We start from the raw sequence: 27,507 nt of genomic DNA on the forward strand, positions 1-27,507 counted from the left end.
CCAAATAAAAATCCATTTAAATTACAGGTTGTAATGCAACAAAATTGGGGAAAAAACAGCAAAGCGGGATGAATACTTTTGCAAAGCACTACCATAAGGATCGGTTTGGACAATTTGCACATTCGAATCAAAATGACTTAATTAATTGAGTTTCTTTGCCCATGGGAGAAGTATATTTTACCCCCCGGTCCACACAACTTCATCTAAAATTGTTGAATTAGTTTCCTGTAAACAATAGATATTATTTTCCTTCTCTTGAGCCAGGTAAATATTATTAGTATTTTCTTATTATCTGTTAAGCCGTTACAATTATTTATTTATTATTATTTAAAAAACGGTTTTACCCATTTTTCTTCCCAATTTTGTGGTATCCAATTGATCGTTACAGCCTTGTCCCGTCGCTGCAACTCCCGTACGGACTCGGGAGAGGCGAAGATCGATAGCCGCGCGCCTCCGAAACACGACCCAGCCAAGCATGCCGCACTGCTTCTTGACACAATGCCCGCTCAACCCGGAAGCCAGCCGCACCAATGTGTCAGAGGAAACACCGTACACCTGGCGACCGTGTCAGCGTGCATGCACCTGGCCCACCACAGGAGTCGCTAGAGCACGATGGGACAAGGACATCCCGACTGGCCAAGCCCTCCCCTTACAATGCTGGGTCAATTGTGCGCTGCCCCATGGGTTTCCCTGTCGCGGCCGGCTGCGACAGAGCCTGGATTTGAACCAGGATCTCTAACGGCACAGCTAGTGCGTTAGACCACTGTGCCACTCAGGAGGCCCAAACCATTACAACTGGCTATACTTATTTCACCATAATGAGATGCAAGTTCCAAATCTATCATAATATATGTTAGTAAATTTACCATTAAAAAGTACCATAGTGATTGAGTGTCCATATAGCTGTACCATGATATTTGCATTGCTACTAAGTAACCCTCCAATTGTTCTCCAGTATTCCATCTGCTAAAGCCCCTCCCTATCCCAAGTTGGGTTGTCATCCCAATGACCGGCAGACCAACCCATCCACCCAGATCCCTAGGCCCCGTGAGAGGCCAGGACCCATCCTTCGAAAAAAGAGCACAGAACAGAAGCAGATCAACCGCTAAAAGTATTTCAAATTTTCTCACCTCAATTTGCTTTATGAATAGCTATTAAAAATATATAGTCAAATATCTTGCGTGTCTTAATTTCCGTCATTAACAATTAATATGCGTAATAATATCGGCAGTTCGTGCAAAATGATTGTTGTATTACATTTTTGTCAGGCAATTATTATTTTACAGGGATGCAAACTGGCGAGGGCCCAAAAAGTTGACTTTTTTGCACTGAAACATGCAAAAAAAATACAAAATATTCGCTGCTAGGGGGAATGCATGTTAACTCATTAAATATACAAAATAATATGATCTACATGATCAGTCTGTGTGTAAAATGAAAAGTGGTTTATGTGAACAGCTAAAGAATGTAAAGAAAGCAATCCAATGTTATTTGTTGCCTAGACTTTACTGCAAATGACACAAGCCTTGAGAAAAAACAAAACAATTCACTAATATTGCAGGTAGCCATGAGAGCATTTATAATAAGAACGCTTGTGACCACACACACGCATCTAAATATTGCACTTGGGGAAAAAACAGAGTAGAAATAGAATGAAACAAACAGGCATTCTATTTTTGCTTTATTATAGTGGCCACTATAGTAGACATCGATCAAGTCGATCAAGCACAAGGCTACATGTGTGCAAAAATAACATTCACTGTGCAAGAAAATGGAATAATCTCCCCTCACTCGCACAAGTGTTAATGTCAAGTTCAACGCAACAAAAGCAGTATATTTGGGCTACACTGCACATTATTACATTGTACACTTTCTGCCTGTGGACATCTGTTCTACAATGTGCCAGCAGAGCATGATACCCTTTGTTGGCATAATTGGTCTCTTTGAGGTAGAGAGTACACCTGGCATATCCCTTTTTATTCATCGTGGGTTCTTTCTCCATTATCGCCGGTCTTTTGTCACTCATTTCAAGGCTCTCCTTCAACTCCTTTATATCCTTACTGACTAATTCAAGTATGCCCAGTTTGTGATCTATCAACTTTAACAGATCCCTTTACACACTTACCAGACCCAGTGGTGAAAAGCTTAAATGGTTTGTGTTTTTTGGAGATTGAGCCTCCACGAAATTGTTTGAGTGTTGCTTCGTTTCGTAATTTTTGTCGATACATTTCTCTAGCCTTCTGAGTAGTTTTGTGTTATTATCCAGATTAAATGTTATTACCCATGAGTATATGAAGTGCTAATATTTAAGTCTAACTTACTGATATTGAATATTACGTTCTTATCTTAAGGCGACTTGCACCGCTGTGTTCAGTACGCCATCTGATACTATTTGTTGCACGAGCAGTAACTCCATGGTCTGATGATTCCTCCTTGCTTGGCAGAGATCTCAGAAAATATCCATATTGCAAACCCACGACCCAAATGTATCACGTAAAAAAAAGGTATATCTCACAATCGATTGGGCTTCCCGAATTAGTCTATTATTTTCAGAGTTGCACTATTCCACAAAGTTCTGACTAGCGCTCAGTGAGTGGAGTGGGGGGGGGGGGGGGGGGGTTAGGAACTTTGACACACACAAAAATGTGCCGTTATTCCCCATTTACATCAAGTTAACACCCCATCATGCTTAGGGTCATGTATAAAAATCCCAGTTGCACATTATTTTGGCTACCTTGGCTAGAACAGATCTCAGTGAAAGAGGGGTCTCGAAGAAGCATAGGGGGTTTAAAAGGGTGTGTGTCTCAGTCACTAGATCTCAACCCTATTGAACACTAATGGGAGATTCTGGAGCGGCACCTGAGAGTGTTTTCCACCACCATCAACAAAACACCAAATTATTGAATTTGTGGAAGAACAGTGCTGCACTCCCCCCCCCCCCAATAGAGTTCCAGACACTTGCAAACTCTATGCTAAGGTGCACTGAAGCTGTTCTGGGGGCTCGTGGCTGCCCAACGCCCTATAAAGACACTATATTGGCGTGTCATTTATTTTGGCAGTTACCTGTGATGGATTCTGGGTACTAACTCCTAAACTCAAAATAGGGTTAAATATCAGGTATCCTATTGAAATATTGGGTGCTTGGGTTTAGAAGGTCTACACCAGAAGTTAATGGTTATCTGTAGGAGGAAGGTATATAGTGTGTGCAATTAAGCTTGTAATGTACTGAGTGTAGGGAAAATGATCACACGTGGCAGGTATTGATAAGAGATCAGGTCACGTTAAGGGAGAAATAAAACTTATGGCCCGTTTCACCTAGTGTCCTGCCTAGCAGTAAAGACAAAATGTTTGTTCAGATGTGTAGGAGGAGACTCAACCTTGGAGGAAGGGTTAAATATCAGTGCTTGTGTGAAAAGGTTGTATCGATCCTCTGGGAAGAATAAACTTGGTTGAGCTTTCAAAGTGTCCGTTGAGTTTTTACTCTGGGAATTAGAACCTAACGCCTGTGTCTTTCACGGATTCTCTCCTCTGCAAAACAGACAGTTGAAACAGCCCTTCCTGACCATGTGCCGCCATTACAGCCATATAAAAACTAGAGGGCCTGGATGTCGCTTTGGGGGCCTTTGCACCCCGCCTGGAGATCATAGTAGGGGAAAACATGCTGTAAAACCATATAGAAGGTACAATAAGAGGCATTGTGACAGGGTTGGAGTCAATTCCATTTCAATTCAGGATGTACACTGAAATTCAAATTCCCTATGCTTTTCAATGAGTAACATTTCAAATTGGGTTTACTTTCTGAATTGGTTGGAATTGACCCCAACCCTGCTTTATGGCATTATAAAAACTGAGGGTAGTAGGTGGGACTGGGAGGATTACCGGTATTAGCGGTAGAGGTGCCGGCTTCTGTTGAGGCGTCCCCCAGGGTACTGTCCTCGATCTGGCTGGTTTGTGGCTGCTCGAGGCTCCCTTTGGCCTCACGGCTCGTGGACGGGAACTCTTGACGGACTTCTGAGATAGTGAGAGAGAACATTGATACATTTACATTTCCTAAAAAAAACTGCAACACTAAACTGCACAGTAAGTTAGATGAGACATACATTGGTTGAAGGTTAATATCTGTGTTAAATACAAAATAATACTTTACAGCTGACTCTTAATTGAATGTCAATGGGTCTTTGAGAACGATCGGATTGGATCTCAGTGTTTCTTTGTCACACAGGGAGCCAATGAGAAGTCGGCGGCAGGTAGCCTAGCGGTTAGAACATTGGGCCAGTAACCGAAAGGTTGCTAGTTCGAATCCCTAAGCCGACAAGGTGAAAAATCTGCCGATGTGCCCTGGAGCAAGGCAGGTTACCCTTATTGCTCCAGGGTTCCTGTTGGATGTATCTGAGGGAGATGGGATATGCAAAACAAACATTCCATACATGCGTATAATACACACTTGAAACAGACAAATATAGGCACCCACCAAATGATTATTATTAGAGCCTGACCGATATATTTTTGGGTCCGATACAGACTACGGAGAAAGTCAGAGTTCTAATTTAGCTAACTAGCTACTATTCTCATCATGGATGATAGACTGTCTTGCTTTTTGCAGATTGCATATTTCAGAAAATAAACAAAATAACTACACTAGCTAACATAATAGGCCCAGACAGTAACATATATATTTTTGTATCAAGGACGAGTGTTCACTTTGGCACCAGTCCAGTGTTAACACACAAGTAGAGCAGAATGCTAGCTAGCTAAGCTAACTGCCTTGCTGGCTAGATAACTAAGCTCACTACCCTGCTGCTGGCTTGCTCGTCATCTAACGTTAACTACGTGAGAATATGATGAGGACAAGGCTGCTTGCTTGGTGAAGCGTACTTCTGATTATTTACTTATTCAAATGCACTGCCTGTGGCAAGCTACTCACCGTCAAACCACCATGCATACTCTCGCTCATGTTGCGACATAAGGTTGAATGATGTTCAGGCAACGATTTAAACTTTCTTTTTTTTTATTACTGCAAACGGGCGGATTTATTTTATTTAACCCTTATTTTACCAGGTAAGTTGACTGAGAACACATTCTCATTTACAGCAAAGACTTGGGGAATAGTTACAGGGGAGAGGGGGGGTGAATGAGCCAATTGTAAGCTGGTAACTACATGCCTAGAATGATCAGAGATCAAATTACAGTCCATTTGGGAAAGTATTTAATTATTCCCCCCCCCATAACGAGCAAAAACAGCATAAAAAAAATGTTTTATGTCACATTTACATACAGTACCAGTCAAAAGTTGACAAACCTACTTATTCTAGGGTTTCTTAATTTTTTACTATTTTCTACATTGTAGAATAGTGAAGACTCACTAAACTATGAAATAACATTTCGAATCATGTAGTAACCAAAAATGTGTTAAACAAATTAACATTCATTTTACATTTGAGATTCTTCAAATAACCACCCTTTGCCTTGGTGACAGCGTCGCACACTCTTGGCATTCTCTCAACCAGCTTCATGAGGAATGCTTTTCCAACAGTCTTGGAGTTCCCGCACATGCTTGACTCCTACTCCGCGTCTCACAAAGACCCAGCGGTTGGAAGGAAAAATCTCAAATTTAGACTCAGACAAAAAGGATCGATTCCCACCGGTCTAATGTCCATTGCTCGTGTTTCTTGGCCCAAGCAAGTCTCTTGTTATTGGTCTCCTTTAGTAGTGGTTTCTTTGCAGAAATTCAACCATGAAGGCCTCATTCACAAAGTCTCCTCTGAACAGTTGATGTTGAGATGTGTCTGTTACTTGAACTCTGAAGCACTTGTTTGGGCTGCAATTTCTGAGGCTGGTAACTCTAATGAACTTATCCTCTGCAGCAGAGGTAACTATGGGTCTTCCATTCCTGTGGCGGTCCTAATGAGAGACAGTTTCATTATAGCGTTCAATGGTTTTTGTGACTGCGCTTTCAAAGTTCTTGAAATTTTCTGGATTTACAGACTTTCATGTCTTAAAGTAATGATGGATTGTCATTTCCCTTTGCTTATTTGAGCTGTTCTTGCCATAATATGGACTTGGTCTTTTATCAAATAGGGCCATCTTCTGTATACCGCCCCTGCCTTGTTACAACAGATTGGTTCAAATGCATTGAGGAAAGAAATTCCAGAAATTAAAAAGGCACACCTGAACTGCATTCCAGGTGACTACCTCGTGAAGCTGGTTGAGAGAATGCCAACAGTATGCAAAGCTGTCGAAGCAAAGGGTAGCTATTTGAAGAATCTCAAATATAAAATGTATTTTGATTTATTTAACACTTCTTTGGTTACTACAGGATTCCACATGGGTTATTTCATATTATTGATGTCTTCACTATTATTCAACAATGTAGAAAATAGTAAAAATAAAGAAAAACCCTTGAATGAGTAAGTGTATCCAAACTTTTGACTGGTACTGTAAGTATTCAGACCCTTCACTCAGTACTTTGTTGAAGCACCTTTGACAGCAATTACAGCCATGAGTCTTCATGGGTATGACGCGACAAGCTTGGCACACCTGTATTTGGGGATTTTCTCCCATTCTTCTCTGCAGATCCTCAAGTCCTGTCAGGTTGGATGGGGCGTGTTGCGGAACAGCTATTTTCAGGTCTCACCAGAGACAGAGATTTGCTTTGAAGCAACTCCTGCGTTGTCTTGGCTGTGTGCTTAAGGTCTCTGTCCTGTTGGAAGGTGAACCTTCGCCCCCAGTCTGAGGTCCTGAGTGCTCTGGAGCAGGTTTTCATCAAGGATCTCTCTGTACATCTTTCCCTCGAACCTGACTAGTCTCCCAGTCCCTGCCACTGAAAAACATCCTCACAGGATGATGCTGCCACTACCATGCTTCACTGTAGGAATGATGGCAGTTTTGCTCCAGACATGACGCTTGGCATTTGGCCAAAGAGTTCAATCATGGTTTCATCAGACCAGAGACGATAATCTTCAGGTGACTTTTGGCAAACTAAGCGGGCTGTCATGTGCCTTCTACTGAGGAGTTGCTTCTATCTGGCAACTCTACCATAAAGGCCTGATTGGTGGAGTGCTGCAGAGATGGTAGAACCTTCCAGAAGGACAACAATCTCCACAACTCTGGAGCTCTGTCAGAGTGACCATCTGTTTTTTGTCACCACCTTGACCAAGGCCCTTCTCCCCCAATTGCTCAGTTTGGCTGGGCAGCCAGCTCTAGGAAGAGTCTCGGTGGTTCCAAACTTCTTTCATTTAAGAATGATGGAGGCCACTGTGTTCTTGGGGACCTTCAATGCTGCAGACACATTTTGATACCCTTCCCCCAGATCTGTGCCTTGACACAATCCTGCCTTGGAGCTCTACAGACAATTCCTTTGACCTCATGGCTTGGTTTTTGCTCTGACATGCACTGTCAACCGTGGGACCTTATATAGACAGGCGTGTGTGCCTTTCCAAATAATGTCAAATCAATTGAATTTACCACAGGTGGACTCCAATCAAGTTGTAGAAACATCAAGGATGATCAATGGAAACAGGATATGCCTGAGCTCAATTTCAAGTCTCATAGCAAAAGGGACTGAATACTTATGTAAACAAGGCATTTGTATTTTTAATACATTTGCAAAGATATCTAAAAACCTGTTTTTAATGTCATTATGTAGTATTGTGTGTAGATTGATGAGGAACTACATTTTGGATTAAGGCTGTAACGTAACAAAATTAGGAAAAAGGCAATGGGTCTGAATACTTTCCGAATGCACTGTATTTGTTCATTCTAGGTATATAATATTGACGCTTTATCTGTGGAATGAAGACATACATGTACACTGCCGTTCAAAAGTTTGGGGTCACTTAGAAATGTCCTTGTTTTTGAAAGAAAAGCAAAAAAAATTGTCCATTAAAATAACATCAAATTGATCGGGAGTACAGTGTAGAAATTGTTAATGTTGTAAATGACTATTGTAGCTGGAAACGGCTACACTTTCCAGTCTACACTGTATTTCTGATTAATTGATGTCATTTTAATGGACAAAAGAATTAGCTTTTCTTTTACAAACAAGAACATCTCTAAGTGACCCCAAACTTTTGAGCAGGAGTGTATTTCTGGGAAAGGCTAATATCGGCCTATAATATCAGTCAACAGATTTATCGGTGGGGTCTAATTATTATTATGTCTCCTACCATAAGCAGCAGCGTGGGAGGTGCTGGGCCTGGGGAGGTCCCTCTCTGTCTGTGTCTCGGCATTCTGCAGCTGGACAATGGGTGTCTGAGTGCCCTGTGAGGTCACAGAGGGGGCGGGGTGTCGGGGCTGGAGGCCAATGGCGTTCATGAGACCCATGTCTCTGTCAAGTCTCCAGCTGGAACGACTGGGGGCCCTTGGAGAAGACAAACACCACAGAGAAGATGGGTATGACATGATTGGCTGGACACTCATAACAGTTTTGGGTTGTAAATTCTGGAACCTTCCCCAAATTCCCCAGTTTTAAAATTTGATGATTTCTGGAAAACCTGGGGATTTGGGATAAGTTTCCAAATTTTGCCACAGTTCAGGGAGAGGGGTAAGAGAAAGGTGTCAACATCTCCTTCTGGGTCCTAGATTCCTCACCCTGGTCGATCTGTACTGCGGGTTCTGCTGGTTCCACCACTGCTGTTAACTGTGAATATGGGCTCTGCGCTTGCTTCGGCCGGGCTCTCTCCATCACTACGGTAGAACCTAGAGAACAGACAACATTTATCATTGGCGACGATGTCGTCATAATTGGATCTCTCCATAATGCTTTCACCATCGCTTCCTATGACCTAAAAGAGCTTATGGACATGAATAATGAATCGCCTCTACCATCTGTTATGCACAATTGTGAATGTACAATTGCTGGAAAATAAACTGGACGAGCTCCGTTCGAGACTATCCTATCAATGGGACATTAAGAACTGTAATATACTCTGCTTCTCCGAGTCATGACTGAACAGGGACATGGATAACACAAATCTAGCTGTTTTTTGCCCAATGCATCGCCAGGACAGAACGTCAGAGTCCGCTAAGATCAGGGGTGGTGGGGTCTCTTTAACAACAGCTGGTGCGCAATCTCTAATATATAATCTCTAATAATCTCTATAATAGGAAGTCATGAAGTTCTGCTCACCCAAGTTAGAATCCCCAATGATAAACTGTAGACCATACTATTTACTAGGGCTGTCCCGGACCAAAAAAAAGAATCATAGTCAACCGAAAGTAGTCGCTTTGTTTATAAAAGGTGTAGCCTATTTTTCCATTTATAGACACACCCTGTGTTTTAATAACATCAACTATATATGCATTGAGCTAGTCTGAGCCAGAGATCAAGATACACACCCCCCCATCACAGATTGGGAGTGGGTCCAGGGCCTCTTTCAATGAGCAGGACGCTTATACGAAATCCAGCTACGCCCTCCAATTAACCATCAAACAGGCAAAGCTAAGATGAATCCTACAGTACCGGCTCTGACGCTTGTCGGATGTGGCAGGGCTTGCAAACTATCACGGATTGCGAAAGGGAAACCCAGCCGAGAGCTGCCCAGTGACGCGAGCCTACCAGACGAGCTAAATGCCGTCTATGTTCACTTTGAGGCAAGCAATACTGAACCATACGTGAGAGCACAAGCTGTTCTGGATGACTATGACCACGCTCACCGTAACCGATGTGAGTAAGACCTTTAAAACATTCACAAGGCCGCAGGGCCAGACTGATTACCAAGACGCGTACTCAAGAGCATGCGCTGACCAGCAGGCAAGTGTCTTCACTGGAATGTTCAACCTCTCTCTGACCCAGTCTGTAATACCTACATGTTTAAAGCAAACTCCCATAGTTATTGTGCCTAAAACACAAAGGTATCCCGTCTAAATGACTACTGCTCCGTAGCACTCACATTTGCAGCCATGAAATATTTTGAAATGGCTCACAACACCATCATCCCAAAAACCCTGGACCCACTCCCAATTCGCATACCGCCCCAACAGATCCGAACACAACCCCATTCACATCGATGAGTCTATAGTAGAGCGGGTCGAGAGCTTGAAGTTCCTCAGCGTCCTCATCACTAAGGATCTATCATGGTCCAAACACACCAACACAGTCATGTAGAGGGCACGAAAACACCTCTTCCTTCTCGGTAAGCTGAAAAGATTTGGCAAGGGCCCTTAGATCCTCAAAAGATTGACTAGATGCATTACCGCTTGGTATGGCAACTGCTCGGCATGCAACCGCAAGGCACTAGAGGGTAGTGCGTACGGCCCAGTAGATCACTGGGGAAGAACCCCCTGCCATCCAGGACCTCTATACCAGGCGGTGTCAGAGGAAGGCACAAAAAAATTGTCAAAGACTCCAGCCACCCAAGTCATAGTGTGTTCTCTCTTGTACCACATGGCAAGCAGCACCGGAGCGCCAAGTCTGTGACCAAAAAGCACCTGAACAGCTTCTATGCTGAAGCGATAAGACTGCTGAACTGTTAAATGGCTGCCAGGACAATTTACATTGACACAATTTATTATTTGTTTATCCATCCATCTTAATTGTTTTGCACTGATTGCCTTGCACTGGCTCGATGCCAGCGTTTCCCAAACTCGGTCGTTTGGACCCCGAGGGGTGCACGTTTTGTTTTTTGCCCTACACGACACAGCTGATTCAAATAATCAAGCTTTGATTATTTTAATCAGCTGTGTAGTACTACAGCAAAAACAAAAATGTGCACCCCTTGGGGCCCAAATGACGGAGCTTGGGAAACGCTGCTCTACGGCACACTCACTATACTCTAGCCACACACATACACACTTTACATAGTTCTTTCTGAAAGTGTTCAGACCCCTAGCTATGAGGTCGAAGGAATTATCCACAGAGCTCCGAGACAGGATTGTGTCGAGGAACAGATCTGGGGAAGGTTACCAAAAAATATGTCTGCAGCATTGAAGGTCCCAAAGAACACAGTGGCCTCCATCATTCTTCAATAGAAGACATTTGAAACCACCAAGACTCTTCCTAGAACTGGCCGCCCAGCCAAACAGCACAATATGGGGAGAAGGGCCTTGGTCAGGGAGGTGACCAAGAACCCAATGGTCACTGACAGAGCTCTAGAGTACGTCTGTGGAGATGGGAAAAACTTCCAGAAGGACAACCATCTCTACAGCACTCCACCAATCAGGCCTATATGGTATAATGGCCAGACGGAAGCCACTCCTCAGTAAAAGGCACATGACAGTCCACTTGGGAGTTTGCCAAAAGGCACCTGAAGACTCTCAGACCATGAGAAACAAGATTCTCTGGCCTGATGAAACCACTCTGTCCTGAATGCCAAGCGTCATGTCTGGAGAGAGCGTGGCAACATCCCTACGGTGAAGCATGGTGGTGGCAGCTTCATGCTGTGGGGATGTTTATCAGCGGCAGGGACTGGGAGACTAGTCAGGATCGAGGGAAAGATGAACGGAGCAAAGCACAGAGTGATCCTTGATGAAAACCTGCTCCAGAGCGCTCAGGGCCTTGGAAGGTGAATCGTCACCTCAGTCTAACAGGACAACAACGACCCTTAGCACACAGACAAGACAACACAGGAGTGGCTTCGGGACAAGTCTCTGAATGTCCTTGAGCGGCCCAGCCAGAGCCCGGACTTGAACCCGATTGAGCATCTCTGGAGAGACCTGAAAATAGCTGTGCAGCAATGCTCCGCATCCAACCTGACAGAGGTTGAGAGGATCTGCAGAGAAGAATAGGAGAAACTCCCCAAATACAGGTGTTCCAAGCTTGTAGCGTCATACACAAGAAGGCGTGAGGCTGTAAACACTGCCAAAGGTGCTTCAACATAGTACTAAGGATCTGAAAACCTGTAAATTTGATTTATTAAATGTAAAAAATATAAACATTTTTTAAATTAGCAATTATGTCTAAAAAAATTTTTTTGCTTTGTCATTATGGGGTATAGTGTGTAGACTGATGAGGAATAAAAGCAATTTAAATCAACTTCAGAATAAGACTATCGTAACAGTGGAAAAAGTCAAGGGGTAAGAATACTTTCCAAAGGCACTGTACACTGCTGCTACTGTGTTAATTATAAATCCTGATTGCCTAGTCACTTTAAAACCTTACCCACATGTACAGTACCAGTCAAAAGTTTGGACACCTACTCATTCAAGAGTTTTTCCAAATATTTAGTATATTGTAGAATAATAGTGAAGACATCACAACTATGAAATAACACATATGGTAACAGGTAGTAACAAAAAGTGTTCAATCAAAATATGTTATATTTGACATTCTTCAAAGTAGCCACCCATTGCTTTGATGACAGCTTTGCACATTCTTGGCCTTCGCTCAACCAGCTTCACAAATGCTTTTCCAACAGTCTTGGAGTTCCCACATGCTGAGCACTTCTTGGCTGCTAAGCCGTTCACTCTGCGGTCCAACTCATCCAAAAACCATCTAAATTGGTTTAAGGTCGGGGGATTATGAAGGCCAGGTCATCTGATGCAGTACTCCATCACTCTCCTTCGTGGTCAAATAGCCCTTACACAGCCTGAAGGGTGGGATGGGTCATTGTCCTGTTGAAAAACAAATGATCGGTGGGGCTAAGCGCAAACCAGATGGGATGGCATATCGCTGCAGAATGCTGTGGTAGCCATGCTGGTTAAGTGTGCTTTGTATTAAAAAAGAAATCAATAAAATCACGGACCGTATCACCAGCAAAGCACCCCCACACCACACCTCCATTCTTCACGGTGGAAACCACACATGCGGAAATCATCCATTCACCTACTCTGCGTCTCACGAAGACCCGCGGTTGGAACCAAAAATCTCCAATTTGGACTCCAATCAGACCAAAAAGGACAGATTTCCACCGGTCTAATGTCAATTGCTCGTGTTTCTTGGTGTCCTTTAGTAGTGTAGTTTCTAGTAGTTTCTTTGCGGCAATTTGACCATGAAGGCCTGATTCAGGCAGTCTCCTCTGAACAGTTGATGTTGAGATGTGTCGGTTACATGAACTCTTTGGAGCTTTTATTTGGGCTGCAATTTCTGAGGGTAGTAACTCTAATGAACTTGTCCTCTGCAGCAGAGGTAACTCTGGGTCTTCCTTTCCTGTGGCGGTCCTCATGAGTGCCAGTTTCATCATAGCGCTTGATGGTTTTTGCGACTGCACTTGAAGATGCTTTCAAAGTTCTTGAAATGTTCCGGATTGACTGACCTTCAAGTCTTAAAAGTATTTGAGCCGTTCTTGCCATAATATGGACTTGGTATTTTATCAAATAGGGCCATCTTCTGTATACCACCCCTACCTTGTCATAACACAACAACTGACTGGCTAAAACGCATTAAGAAGGAAATACATTCTACAAATTTGCTTTTAAACAAATTGAAATCGATTCCTGGTAACTACCTCATGAAGCTGGTTGAGAGAATGCTAAGAGTGTGCAAAGCTGTCAAGGCAAAGGGTGGCTACTAAGAAAACCCCTGGAATGAGTAGGTGTCCAAACTTTTGAGTGGTAGTGTACATACAGTATAATCTCGTACCCCTACACATTGACTCGGTACTGGAACTCCTTGTGTATAGCCTCGTTTTACTGTTTCCCAGTTTTTAAACAAATATTTTTCTTACTTTTTAACTCTGCACTGTTGGGAATGGGCTCTTAAGTAAGCATTTCACTGTAAAGTCTACACCTGTTGTATTCGACGCATGTGACCAATAACATTTTATTTTGATCTCCACTGAGGGATTCCTTCATGTAATCACAGACAATGACCTCATTACAGACCAATAATTGACCCGCTCCAATCCAGAGGCTTCCTGTTTACACTGGCTATTAGAATAATCGAATCAAGAGACCAATCAAATCCAATTCGCCGCCAGTGTTGGAGGTGGTGGTATGGAATACACTGAACTCATGATACCAGGAACACACCTTTGAACATAAAGTGTATATTGAGGACTACAAAAACAAACAAGTCACCAATGCACCACTCCGATATCAGGTATAAGATTTACAAAATGGTCAGACAGAGGAGCACTACTCACACGGGCCTGCAGATGACCAGGTCTCCTTTGTTGGTCCCGTAGGCAAGGCCCATCCCCGGGTCTGGAAGCCATCTGGCTGAATTGATGCTGACGTGCCGCCGCTGGTCCGGAGCCATGGGGTAGACCACGTTGAACACCATCTAGGGAACAATTGGAGAACCCAGACAAACAATCATAAACGTCCAACATCACTCCAGTGTCCCTGCACATTGTAAATACGGTATTGGAACGGACCTTGTATCCTTGTATCCTTACTTATTGTGTTCATACTTCGTATGTTTTTTTTTTTTAATTATCAGAATTACATTGTTATTGCATTGTTGGGTTTTGAGTTGGCAAGAAAATACATTTCACTGTACTTGTGACATTAAAACTTGAAACTAAACAAATGCACAATAAAGTGAACCCTTTGGGTATGGGTAAAAGCCATGTCAGCTAGTCGTGCTCCATAGACAAACGGGGAGGGATTACCTGGACTCATTTAATAATTTTCCAAAGGTTTCCATAATGACCACCACCCCAGTAGTATCAATCTGTGGTACTACCCTTCTCCCTCACTGTTGACCTTCACAAACATACGTTCACATGTAACCAGCGGGCTGGTCTTTTCCCTGCATTAGGGGGGGTCTCTCTGTCTGTCTCACCCTGATGGAGGTCTCTCCACCGTGGGGCTGTTGCAGCCGGAACACTTGCGCCACCATGTGGTCGGTGGAGGGATGCAGCAGGATCCTGCGGGAGGCCAAGCCCACCATCACGTAACAGCCCATGGGAGACAGGCTCACCGAGATGGCATTGGGACCTGTGGGAGGATGGAAGACAAACGTTAAGACTGACAAGGTTTGGCAAGACTCTCCTAGGATATTATTGTACTGTAGTTAAGGTTCACTATCTATAATATTCTGTTTAGTGCACCAATTTTACTAGATTCAATGTTTTAGATTCTCTAGTTCAGTTGTTTCCCAAACCTCTCCTCGACTACCTCCTACAGTTCGACTCATTTGATGTAGTCCACAACTAGCACAACCTTATTCAACGAATGAGATGATTAGGTTGACCAATTGAATCAAGTCTGCCATCACTGGATTACCTCAAATAAGTGGATTGGTCGGGGGCACTAAGAGGAGAGGTTTGGGAAACACTGCTATAGCTGTATCCTGGAGGTCAAGTCCCCGGTGGCAAGACGTCCTCTACTATGTGACAAGACATACCAAATCTTTTGGTGTAGAGCACCTCCCCCAGGTTGTGAGGTGCCAGGGAGTACACAGCCAGGATGCCCTCGTCAGGGAAGCCCCGCTGGCTGCTGGGTATGAACACGGCCAGGAGCTGCCCGTCCGCCGAGATGTCACAACTGGCGTCGTTGTAGATCTTACAATTTGGCACCAGCACATTCACAGAGGCTGGAGGGGTGGCAACAGACATACACAAACAGGCAAACGCGCACAATGTCAATAATACGGTCAACCTCTAAAGTAAACGCAATCAGAGCGGCAAATATAGCTGTTCAAACAATAGGAGAGCAGGGACCGGTTTAGGAGGATCTAAGGTTACAGAACTTTCAGACAGAAATGTATTGTGTAGAAATGATAAGATCGTCTGTCAGATAGAATAGGGAATTGTGTCGGCTTTGCAATGTTCTGAATGTTTTACATACCGTTGCTGATCTCAGGTAGATCGAACTTGGTGAAGTCCCACCACTGCAGCCGGTAGGTGGTGTTGGCTATGTTGCTGGCCACCGCCGACTGGCCGTCCCCGATTGAGGCACCTGAGAGAAATTTGGTCAGTGGATAGGCTAATGGATGTGAAATAGGAGTAGTGTCTACCACTATTGCAGATAACACAATACAATGGATAACATTGAGATGTATGAGAGCAATCAAGTAGTTAGTTGCCCACTTGAACTGTACTGGCTTGGATATTCTATTTTACACCTTGGTTCCACCAACAAAAAATGGATGGGTAAATCAGGCCAGCGAAATACAGCAGTAGCGTGAAAAGGGCATTGCAGCGCACTCCTTTTACAGTGATCATATCCATACAGGACAATTTAACCACACTAAGCAGAGTGTACTCTAGTGAGACAATCTTGGTTAGTACCTGCTAGGACCCTGTTGACAGAGGAGTGGGTGGCCAGGCCAGGCTGTCCCCTCTCGTGGAAGATTCCAGCGTAGGGCAGGTACTCAGGCAAAAGAAACCGCCGAGGAACGAATCGCCCCAGTGAAGGCGCAGACATCCTGGCGTTGCGTGGTGTTCGGTGCCTCGTCCTGTCTCCGTTGTCACTGTTAAAAAACACACACACACACACACACCAGTTATTGGGAGAAAACGAGGCTGTTGGGTGAAATGTGTGGTGAAGTTGAATGTTCAAAGTAGGATGACTGTACTCCAGGCCTGGGCAATTATTTTCCATGGAGGGCCACAGAATATATTTTTGCCATCACGGGCCAGAATCACATTACAGGATTACACATAATGTATATGACTGACAGATACATCTATCTGTGAATCATTATTAAACAATCAGCACCACAGAAAGAACTCTTGTTAACGGGTATGCACAAAAACACAAGAGAGAGAGGGAGCTCAACATTAAATTTAAACTTCTCAATCGGTGTGAGGAGCTGATGGGCATTGACTAGAGCAGTGAAGTCAGGTATAGTTTCTGACGTCGCTATGCGCAGAATTGCTGAGAGGTGAGAGTCAGTAAGAGATGATCTGTGCCTTGACTTGTTAGATTTCATCACAGAAAATGCCTGTTCACCTACATAGGTTGACCCAAACAGTACAAACATTGAGCATGACTCCTAATCTTTGGAGAGTTTTGTTCATAGAGATGCATAGAACCGTGTCAGTGACATTGGAGAACTATTCAAAACAGTTCCCCAATCACTGCATCAGACTGAAGATCGATAAGCTCAAGTTGCATGTCAGTGGGAGCGTTATCCACGTTGAAGGTGAAAGGAGAGGAAACCAACAGCATGTCATTTTCCGACACTTTGAAATCCTCAAAACGACGAGAAAACTCACCGTTCAAAGCGTGCAGCAGTGATGTATACTTCTCCCGCTGGTCATCTGATAGGGAACAGACTAGTAGTGTCGGAAGGTGGGTGAGATTGTTAGATTCTACTTGGCGGGTCAGGAGGAGTAATTTTCCCTTGAAGGCTTTGACAAGGCTGTACATCTGATTAGCAAAAAGGCCCTTCCCATGAATTCAGTTCATTCATGGGGGTCAATGATGTCCACGGTGAAGGCAAAAATCAGCCAACCATTCTCTGTCTTGCAGTTGAGGGAAATCCACATATTTTCATTTCATTTACAACAACTCTTGACTTCAGGTTCCACACCCTTTTAAGCACCTTCCCCAACCTCAGCCATCTCATGTTTGTGTGGAAGGGGAAACCTGCTTGACAGACTCTCTTCAGACAGTGAGACAAACTGCCTGTGGTTTAAGGATTTTGCTCTTATGAAGTTTACCACTTTAGTGACTGTATCCACAAGGCTCATTTTCAGAACACATTTAGAGTACCTCCTGGTGAATAATCCAATGCAGGAAAATCATTTTCTGATCTGGTTTCAGCTCAGCTACTTGACTGCACTGAAGCAAGCTCCTCTGTAATTTCAAAGTCTGGGATTATGTCTTGTAAAAATATCAACTGTGCCATGTCACACGCATCACTGCTCTCATCCAGGGCCAAGGAGAAATAGGTGAAATCCTTTACCTTGTCTTTCAACTGTTGTTCCATATTCTCTGTGATGTTCTCAACACGCCGCACCACTGTTCGTCTTGACAGGGAAACATTTTCAAAGAGCTCTTTCTTGTCGAGGCAAAGTATTGCTGCAAAGTCAATTAAACATTCTTTAATAAAGCGGTGGGAGTTAAATCACTACACAAAGGCGAGTATTCATTGGGCTTTTAATTTGAATAACAAATACAGAGTTCCTCTGTCCAGTGTGTGTTCTTTTGCCCATCTTAATCTTTTCTTTCTATTGGCCAGTCTGAGACATGGCTTTTTCTTTGCAACTCTGCCTAGAAGGCCAGCATCCCGGAGTCGCCTCTTCACTGTTGACGTTGAGACAGGTGTTTTGCGGGTACTACTTAATGAAGCTGCCAGTTGAGGACTCGTGAGGCGTCTGCTTCTCAAACTAGACACTAATGTACTTGTCCTCTTGCTCAGTTATGCACCAGGGCATCCCACTCTTTCTATTCTGGTTAGGGCCAGTATGCACTGTTCTGTGAAGGGAGTAGCACACAGCGCTGTACAAGATCTTCAATTTCTTGGCAATTTCTCACATGGAATAGTCTTCATTTCTCAGAACAAGAATAGACTGATGAGTTTCAGAAGAAAGGTCTTTGTTTCTGGCCATTTTGAGCCTGTAATCGAACCCACAAATGCTGATGATCCAGATACTCAACTAGTCTAAAGAAGGCCAGTTCTATTGCTTCTTTAAGCAGGGACAACAGTTTTCAGCTGTGATAACATAATTGCAAAAGGGTTTTCTAATGATCAATTAGCCTTTTAAAATGATAAACTTTGATTAGTTAACACAACGTGCCATTGGAACACAGGAGCGATGATTGTTGATAATGGGCTTCTGAAAGCCTATTTAGATATTCCATAAAAAAAAAAGAATCTTGTTATGAATATTTTTTTAAATCAGCCGCTTCCAGCTACAATAGTAATTTACAACATTAACAATGTCTACACTGTATTTCTGATCAATTTTAAAATCAACAAAAATGTTTTGCTTTTCTTTCAAAAACAAGGACATTTCTAAGTGACCCCAAACTTTTGAACGGTAGTGTATATATAGTGTAAGTCCACACACATCACACACCATTGGTTGTGTAGATCCACAAAAAAATGTTTTCTAAAAGGATGGCTTGGGACATCTCCTTATCCAATCCTCCACTTATCTCAACAGAAAAAAAACAAAAATTGGACAACCTCTACGGGATGGGTGTCCCTTAACCGGGACGGTTGTTGCTAACGTGCACTAATGTGACAAGAATGACGTACACAACAGCCAACTTTCCGGGACATAGACCTGGGCAAAAAGCTTAAATTCTTGTTAATTTAACTGCAGTGTCCAATTAACAGTAGCTATTACAGTGAAAAAAATACCATGCTATTGTTTGAGGAGAGCACTAAACATTTTTTTATTTTTATACATTCACCTCTGAAGGTAAATAATGTACTTTGTGCAATCTTGCTCTGATTTGTCATCCTGAGGGTCCCAGAGATAAAATGTAGCATTGTTTTGTTTGATAAAAAATGTATTTTATGTTCAAATGTAGGAACTTGGGTCTACAGTTTGACCGCACTGCTGTTTCTGGCTCCATACCCACCCCGCCCAGCCATCTAGATTTGTGAAAGTTAGTGTATAAGCTAATGATCCATCATGTATGACATTCCCTGGGAGAGTGTAAACTTTCATTTTTTATAACCATAGTATTTTTGTATGTTCTCTGTAGTTATGTACTTGAAAATGTATCTATTGACCAATTCGGCACATTTCGGCAAACTCCTTGCAGACTTGATACAAAATAATGTAACAGTAATGTCATTCTTCACTGGATCAGTCTGAAACGTTGCACACCCTGCTGTCATCTGGTGGTCAACATCTAAATTACACCTAGACTCCTATCCCAAAGTATGGCCTGTCCCTTGCATTTTTTTGTATTATCTTTTACCAGATCTAATATGTTATATTCTCCTACATTCATTTCACATTTCCACAAACTTGAAAGTGTTTCCTTTCAAAATGGTATCAAGAACATGCATATCCTTGCTTCAGGTCCTGAGCTACAGGCAGTTAGATATGGGTTTGTCATTTTAGGCGAAATTTTAAAAAAAGGGTAAGATCCGTAAGATTTTTTTAAGAGTAACTAATATCCCATTAAGGGGCCAGGATGGTTTGCACCAACTCACTCTAGCTCTTCAAAGTCCACATCGCTGTTCTCCATTGCGGCCGAGGGGTTGCCGGCCGGGCTGTCCGAAGAGGAGGAGAGGGTCCTCAGGCGGTTCTGCTGGTAGCGCAGCGAACGCTGGCGGATACTGTCCCGCCTCGACAGGTACTGGATCATTCTCTGCGCGTAGTACGCAGCCGGGGACAACCTGCAGGAGAAACAACGGCAGAGGGAGGAGTTCAATGGGGGGGGGGGGGGGGGTTTACAGCTCTAGGGTTCATACTATACTGAACAAAACGCAACATGAAACAATTTCAAAGATTTTACTGACTTACAATTCATATATGGAAATCAGTCAATTGAAATAAAATAACTAGGTCCTAATCTATGGATTTCACATGACTGGGAATACAGATATCTGTTGGACAGATACCTTAACATTTTTAAAAAAAAGGTAGGGACATGGATATGCAAACCAGTCAGTATCTGGTGTGACCACCATTTGCCTCATGCACCTCAACATCTCCTTCGCATAGAGTTGATCAGGCTGTTGATTGTGGCCTGTGGAATGTTGTCCTGTGTGAAGTTGCTGGATATTGGTGGGAACTGGAACACGCTGGCGTACACGTCGATCCAGAGCATCCCAAATATGCTCAAAGAGTGACATGTCTGAGTATGCAGGCCATAGAAGAACGGACATTTTCAGCTTCCAGGAATTGTGGTGATAGCGGCGAATGAATGGCACGGCAATGGGCCTCAGGAGCTTGTCAAGGTATCTCTGTGCATTAAAATTGCCAGCGATAAAAAGTAATTGTGTTAGTTGTCCATAGCTTATGCCTGCCCATACCATATAACACTATCACGGAGCACTCTGTTTACAACGTTGACATCAGCAAACCGCTCACCCATACGACGCCATACACGTGGGTTGTGAGGCCGGTTGGACATCCTGCTTATTCTCTAAAACAATGTTGGAGGCGGCTTATGGTAGAGAAATTAACATTCAATTCTTTGGCAACAGCTCTGGTAGACATTCCTGCAGTCAGCATGCCAATTACACGCTCCCTCAAAACTTGCAACATTGTGGCATTGTGTGACAAAACTGCACATTTCTGAGTGGCCTTTTATTGTCCCTAGCACAAGGTGCACCTGTGTAATGATCATGCCGTTTAAATCAGATTCTTGATATGCTACACCTGTCAAGTGGATGTATTATCTTAGCAAAGGAGAAATGCTCACTAACAGGGATGTAAACAAGATTTAAGAGAAATAAGGTTTGTGTGTACGGAAGATTTCTGGGATCTTTTATTTCAGCTCATGAAACCAACACTACTTGTTCCGTTTATATATTTTTCAGTGTAGGTTGGCAAAGTTACATGAACTTTCTCAGAAGTTTAAGAAATCCTCTAACTTGTATGTTCTGTTAAACCAGTGAACTTTTGGGAAAATATCTGGGATTTTCTCAACCTTACTTTAAACTGTCAACTTTGTTCGACAGAACCTCTAAGAAAACGGTGCACCTGGAGGGGTTTTATCCTGTCAAACACAGTACAAGTTCATTAGAGGTAAGATTGGTTTGGGGGCTGGTACCTGGCAGGGTCTGGGTAGATGGGGTGGTCTCTGGATCCTCCCATGTCGTAGCGGGAGAGAGAGAGGAGGGAGGACTCCAACAGCCTCCTGTGAACAAACACACCAAACAATGGATCAGCGTTTAAATCTCCTCTACAAAAGGGAGTCCATTTGTTTTAAACAACTATTTGGATAATATACAGTACCAGTCAAAAGTTAGGACATTCAAGGGTTTCTTTATTTTTTACTATTTTCTACATTGTAGAATAGTGAAGACATCCAAATAATAAAATAACACATACGAATAATGAAGTAACCAAAACAAAGTGTTAAAAATATATTTTATGAGATTCTTCAAAGCAGCCACCCTTAGCCTTGACAGATTTGCACACTCTTGGCATTCTCTCAACCAGTTTCATGAGGAATGCTTTCCAACAGTCTTGAAGGAGTTTCCACATATGCTGATCACTTGCTGGCTGCTTTTCCTTCACTTTGCGGTCCAAATCATCCCAAACCACCTCAATTGGGTTGAGGTCGGGTGATTGTGTAGGCCAGATCATCTGATACAGCACTACATCACTATCTTTCTTGGTCAAATAGCTCTTACACAGCCTGGAGGTGTGTTGGGTCATTTTCCTGTTGAAATACAAATGATAGTCCCACTAAACGCAAACCAGATGGGATGGCGTATCGCTGCAGAATGCTGTGGTAGCTTTGCAGGTTAAGTGTGCTTTGAACTCTAAATAAATCAAAGACAGTGTCGCCAGCAAAGCACCCCCACACCATCACACCTCCTCCTCCATGCTTCACAGTGGGAACTACACATGTAGAGATCATTGGTTCACCTACTCTGCGTCTCACAAAGACACGGAGGTTGGAACCCAAAATCTCAAATGTGGACTCGACAGACCAAAGGACAGATTTCCACCGGTCTAATGTCCATTGCTCGTGTTTCTTGGCTCAAGCAAGTCTCTTCTTATTGGTGTCCTTTAGTAGTGGTTTCTTAGCAGCAATTCGACCATGAAGGCCTGATTCACGCAGTCTCCTCAACAGTTGATGTTGAGATAGGTCTGTTTCTTGAACTCTGTTCAAGCATTTATTTGGGCTGCAATTTCTGAGTTAACTCTAATGAACTTATCCTTTGCAGCAGAGGTAACTGAGTTTTCCTTTCCTGTGGCGGTCCTCATGAGAGCCAGTTTCATCATAGCGCTTGATGGTTTTTGCGACTGCACTTGAAGGTGCTTTCAAAGTTCTTGAAATGTTCCGGATTGACTGACCTTCAAGTCTTAAAAGTATTTGAGCCGATCTTGCCATAATATGGACTTAGTATTTTATCAAATAGGGCCATCTTCTGTATACCACCCCTAACTTGTCATAACACAACTAATTGGCTCAAATGCATTAATGAAAGAATTAACAAGGCACACCTGTTAATTGTAATGCATTCCAGGTGACTACCTCATGAAGCAGGCTGAGAGAATACCAAGAGTGTTCAAAGCTGTCAAGGCAAAGGGTGGCTACTTTGAAGAATCTCAAAAATATAAACACTTTTTTGGTTACTACATGATTCCATATGTTATTTAAATAGTTTTCACTTATTATTCAACAATGTAGAAAACAGTAAAAATAAAGAATAACCTTGGAATGAGTAGGAAATACTGAGAAAAGCAGACCAGTAGTTACTTGCTGTAATGTTCTTAAGTCAGAGAAGATCACTAGCTAAAGTAAGCCGAGTTGTGTTCAGTAGATAAAACTGAAGAAAACGGTTTGAAACAGCGAGGAACGATCCAAGCTCGTTCAATAAGAAACGTTCATTTTAAAACATATTGCTACTGTGTGCACTACTGAGCACGACCCTGGACTGAGCAGAAAACACCACTGTAGATACTACCAAGGACTTTCTCATAACTCTACCTCCTCAGAGAGTCCTCGTCTGGGTTATCCACAGGCATTTCCTGGCTTAAGGCCTCTGGCGGTGCGTCGGCAACGGTGGAGCGGCTGGAGGCGGCCTGACGGTAGACGCGCTCCCACTGGCCCGTCTCCTGGTTGTACACCAGGCCCACCGTCTGCTCACCGGGCTGGGCAGTGGACGACGCAATGGTGGGGAAGGGCATGGCCGCACCATGAGGGCCTGGGGAGGGCTGCCGCTCGCTGGGTTCCGGGGGCTGGGTTACCCTCCTCTCCCTCTCTGGTGGCTGGGGTTGGGGCTCCCGCCTCTGTGGTGACACATGGGTCTCTTCATAGGCAGGGCTGGTCGGCTGCTGCCAGGGAGAGCTGGAGCCCTCCTGGGTGGAGACAGCGGAGGTGGATGAGGCTGGGCTGGTGCGCTCCCAGCGTTGGGAGTCGTGGTTGAAGGTGAGCAAGTTGTGGCAGGCCCGGCAGCGGTTCAGTTGGCCCCGAGAGGAGTGAGCCGCATTGGAGGGAGGGGGGTTGTTCTCGGCTGGGGTTGGTGGGAGTGGCTGGGGCTGATAGTGGGAGGAGGAAGGCCTGGGTCTCTCCGGGTCCATGTTGTTGTTGAGCAGCTCCTGCGTCTGCTCCTGGCCGCCCTCCCCTCCCCCAACGCCCCCCAGGGGCGACTCCAGGTCCTGCATGCGGTCAAACTCCATGAAGTAGCGGCTCAGGTTGCACTGGAGCACGTTGCGGAACGAGGTTGGGTTGCTGCGTGTGCCGTCCCAGAAAGGGTGGTGCCCGCTGCTGGTGCCCGCCCCTCCACCACCTCGCTGATTGGCCACGGGGCCAGAGCCCGGTTCAGAGCTTGACTGCGTGGGGAAACCCCGTCCCTCTGTGGCGGAAGTGTAGACAGGGGACTGGGAGGAGCCGTCCTGTTGCCGGAGCACTGACAGCAGGCTGACGGAGGACGAGCTGGTTCGGGGGGGCAGCATCCCACCCCCGACACCACCCATACCACCTACCCCGCTCACCCCACCTTCACTCCCTCCAGTTCTGCTCTCTGAGCCTCTCATGTTCAGCAGGCTGCGTGTCCAATCGGGTCCGGGCAGTGGGCGGGAGAGGGGTGGGTGGCTGGTGGGTGGTGGCTGAGGCTGCTGGCTCAGGGGCGGGCTGGCCACGTGGGCGGTAGGCACGGCACGGTGCAGGGAGCTGCCGGCGCTATAGTAGACCGTTGTGAAGGCAGAGGGCCGCTGTTGGGCCCCACTGGGCTCTGAAGGCTGTCGGGGCTCCGTACGGGCTGAGGAAAAGGTGGAGGCATGGGGGGCCGGCTGAGGGTGCTCAGGGAGGACCACAGGCCTGGAGGAGGGCCCCTCGCCCAGAGAGGGGCTGCGGTTGGCTGTGCAGCGGCTGCATAGGCACACCATGCCCAGGTGCTGGGTGCAGCCTGGGAAGGGCAGTCCACGGTCCTGAGAGGCTGGGTACTGGCCCAAAGGCATGCTGGGGGGCTCGCCGCTGCTCTCCCCGCCAGGGCGGGACGCATCCCCCCCGGCCTGCGCTCCCGAGGAGCGCGAGGAAAGGATGTGCAGGAAGTTGTGGAGGATGGGCGTGCGGCGTACAGGCTGGGAGGGCAGGAAGGAGCGCTGGCGGAAGTGGGGCATCTCTACGCTGTCCATGGGGACCTCTGAGTCATCATCATTCTACAGGACATAATATGTTAGATATGAGGGTAGACATGTTGAATGTTTTAGCGTACAGTCATGTTTAAAAGGCTTTGAGAAGATTTCATTTCTAGACAGAAAACTGTATACGGTATAGTGCAATTTTGTTGTGATAGGAGAAAAGAACTCACCTGCTGGTTGGAGGGGTTCACAGTAGCAGTCAGAAGATTGTGCCCCAAAGGATCAAATCTCACCAACCTAAAAGAGAAAACAGCAGAGCTTTCCATCAACTCAAATATATTATAATCATAGCAATATCATATTATAATGACACAACATTTACGCTACTGTGAAATTGTTCCATGTGAAAAATAAAAATAGTTTCAACAATATTTTTTCCTGAAATCCAAATTATAGGAGGAAGGGAGGACCATCCTACTCAGTGAAAGTATATATATATATATAAATAAATAAATAAATGTTATCGTTTAGGTAAACTAAACTAAATATATTCAAATCACCAAATACCAGATTTTTTTTTTTTTAACTGTTTTTTGGTCTAGCAGGACAGCCATTTTTTCCATTCTACTCTGGCACATTGACTTCAATACAAAACCTAGGAGGCTCGTGCTCCTCACCCCCTTCCATAGACCTACATGGTAATTATGACGACTTCCGGAGGACCTCAAACCAATCAAAGTTTAGCAGTATGACTAACATGTCCATCCAATCAAAGGATCAGTGAATTAAACTAGTACTAGGTGTGTGATTTTGAAGCTTAGTGAGTTGAGACAGTTTATAGTTGAGCGTTTTGGATTATTCCATTCAACTTTTGTGCATCTAGACCCGTCTTTTCAATGCGATCTTCATATTCTGATAGCAGAAGTTGCATTTAAGTCAAGTGTAGACTAGGTTTTCCAATGCCTCTCAAAGAAGGGCACTTATTGGTAAATGGGTAAAAATAAATTGAATATCCCTTTGAGCATGGTGAAGTTATTAACTACACTTTGGATGGTGAATTAATACACCTAGTCACTACAAAGATACAGGCGTCCTTCCTAACTCAGTTGCCGGAGAGGAAGGAAACCTCTCAGGGATTTCACCATGAGGCCAATGGTTACATTAAAACAGTAACAGAGTTTAATGGCTGTGATAGGAGAAATCTGAGGATGATCAACAATATTGTAGTTACTCCACAAGAATAAACTAAATGACAGTGTGAAAAGGAGGAAGCTTGTACATGGTCTACTTATTAGCTGCTCAACAAGACCTAGACTATCTGAATCAGATATGCTAAATTAGGGTTGAACTGAAAACCTACAGGACAGTAGATCTCCAGGAAGAGGGTTGGGCAGCCCTGTTGTACAGAATGCATCCTGTTTGCAATAAGCTACTAAAGTAAAACTGCCAAAAACCAAAAAAATAATGTCTTGAATACAAAGCGTTATGTTCATATTTTCAAGCACAGTCGCGGCTGCATCAGGTTATGGTAATGCTTGTTATGGTAATGCCTGTCATTAGCAAGGACTAAGGATATTTTTTGTATTATTATTTATACAAAAAGAAACAGAATAGTGCTAAGCACAGGCAATATACTAGAGGAAAACCTGGTTCAGTCAGACTACCAACAGCCTAGGACAGTAGGACAATAACCTAAAACACAAGACCAAATATACACAAGTTGCTTACCAAGACGACATTGAAAGTTCCTGAGTGGCCTAGTTACATTTTTTACTTAAATTGGGTTGAAAATCTATAGCAAGACTTGCAATGAGCAACAACTTAACAGACAAATGTGCAAGTATTGTATAATCCAGGTGTGCAAAGCTCTTACACACTTACCAAGAAAAACCTCACAGCTGTAATCTCCGCCAAAGGTGATAATAAAAATGTATTGACTAAGGGGTGAGAATACCTATGTAAAATTTGATCTGTATTTCATTTTTCAAATAAATGCACACATTTCTAAAAACCATGTTTTCACTGTCATTATGGGGTATTGTGTGCATTTGGGTAAAAAAAAAAGAAGAAAATAAATTGAATTCAGGCTGTAACAAAATGTGGAATAAGTCAAGGGGTATGAATACTATCTGAAGGCACTTTATATACATTGCATTCAGAAACTATTCCGACATTACGTTACAGCCTTATTCTAAAACGGCAAAAAAATAAAATCCTGTCAATCTACACACAATAACAAAGGCAAAAAAAGTCATATTTACGTGAGTATTCAGACCTTTCACTCAGTACATTGTTGAAGCACCTTTGACAGCGATTACAGCCTGGAGTTTTTTTTAGGTATAACGCTACAAGCTTGGCACACCAGTATTTGGGGAGTTTCTCTCATTCTTCTCTGCAGATCCTCTCAAGCTCAGTCAGATTGGATGGGAAGCGTTGCTGCACAGCTATTTTCAGGTCTCCAGAGATGTTAGATCGGGTTCAAGTCCAGGCTCTGGCTGGGCCACTC

The 27,507-nt window shown here is 43.9% G+C and overlaps 1 protein-coding gene across 2 annotated transcripts in view; it reads right to left on the minus strand.

The window, feature by feature from the left end:
* Positions 1-27,507, minus strand: part of ambra1b (autophagy/beclin-1 regulator 1b) — a 54,793-nt gene that overhangs the window by 19,035 nt on the left and 8,251 nt on the right. For both annotated transcript variants that reach the window (XM_036950722.1, XM_036950717.1), the window contains exons 6-17: positions 25,232-25,298; positions 23,407-25,079; positions 21,514-21,600; positions 19,946-20,131; positions 16,113-16,294; positions 15,670-15,780; positions 15,227-15,415; positions 14,663-14,817; positions 14,019-14,158; positions 8,590-8,697; positions 8,166-8,359; positions 3,880-4,011 (exon numbers count right to left, since the gene is read on the minus strand). In XM_036950722.1, the coding sequence (XP_036806617.1) occupies positions 3,880-4,011; positions 8,166-8,359; positions 8,590-8,697; positions 14,019-14,158; positions 14,663-14,817; positions 15,227-15,415; positions 15,670-15,780; positions 16,113-16,294; positions 19,946-20,131; positions 21,514-21,600; positions 23,407-25,079; positions 25,232-25,298 (3,224 nt within the window). The remainder of the gene's footprint in view (positions 1-3,879; positions 4,012-8,165; positions 8,360-8,589; positions 8,698-14,018; positions 14,159-14,662; positions 14,818-15,226; positions 15,416-15,669; positions 15,781-16,112; positions 16,295-19,945; positions 20,132-21,513; positions 21,601-23,406; positions 25,080-25,231; positions 25,299-27,507) is intronic.

This window comes from Oncorhynchus mykiss, chromosome 2, assembly GCF_013265735.2.
Source record: "Oncorhynchus mykiss isolate Arlee chromosome 2, USDA_OmykA_1.1, whole genome shotgun sequence".
Classification (NCBI taxonomy): domain Eukaryota; kingdom Metazoa; phylum Chordata; class Actinopteri; order Salmoniformes; family Salmonidae; genus Oncorhynchus; species Oncorhynchus mykiss.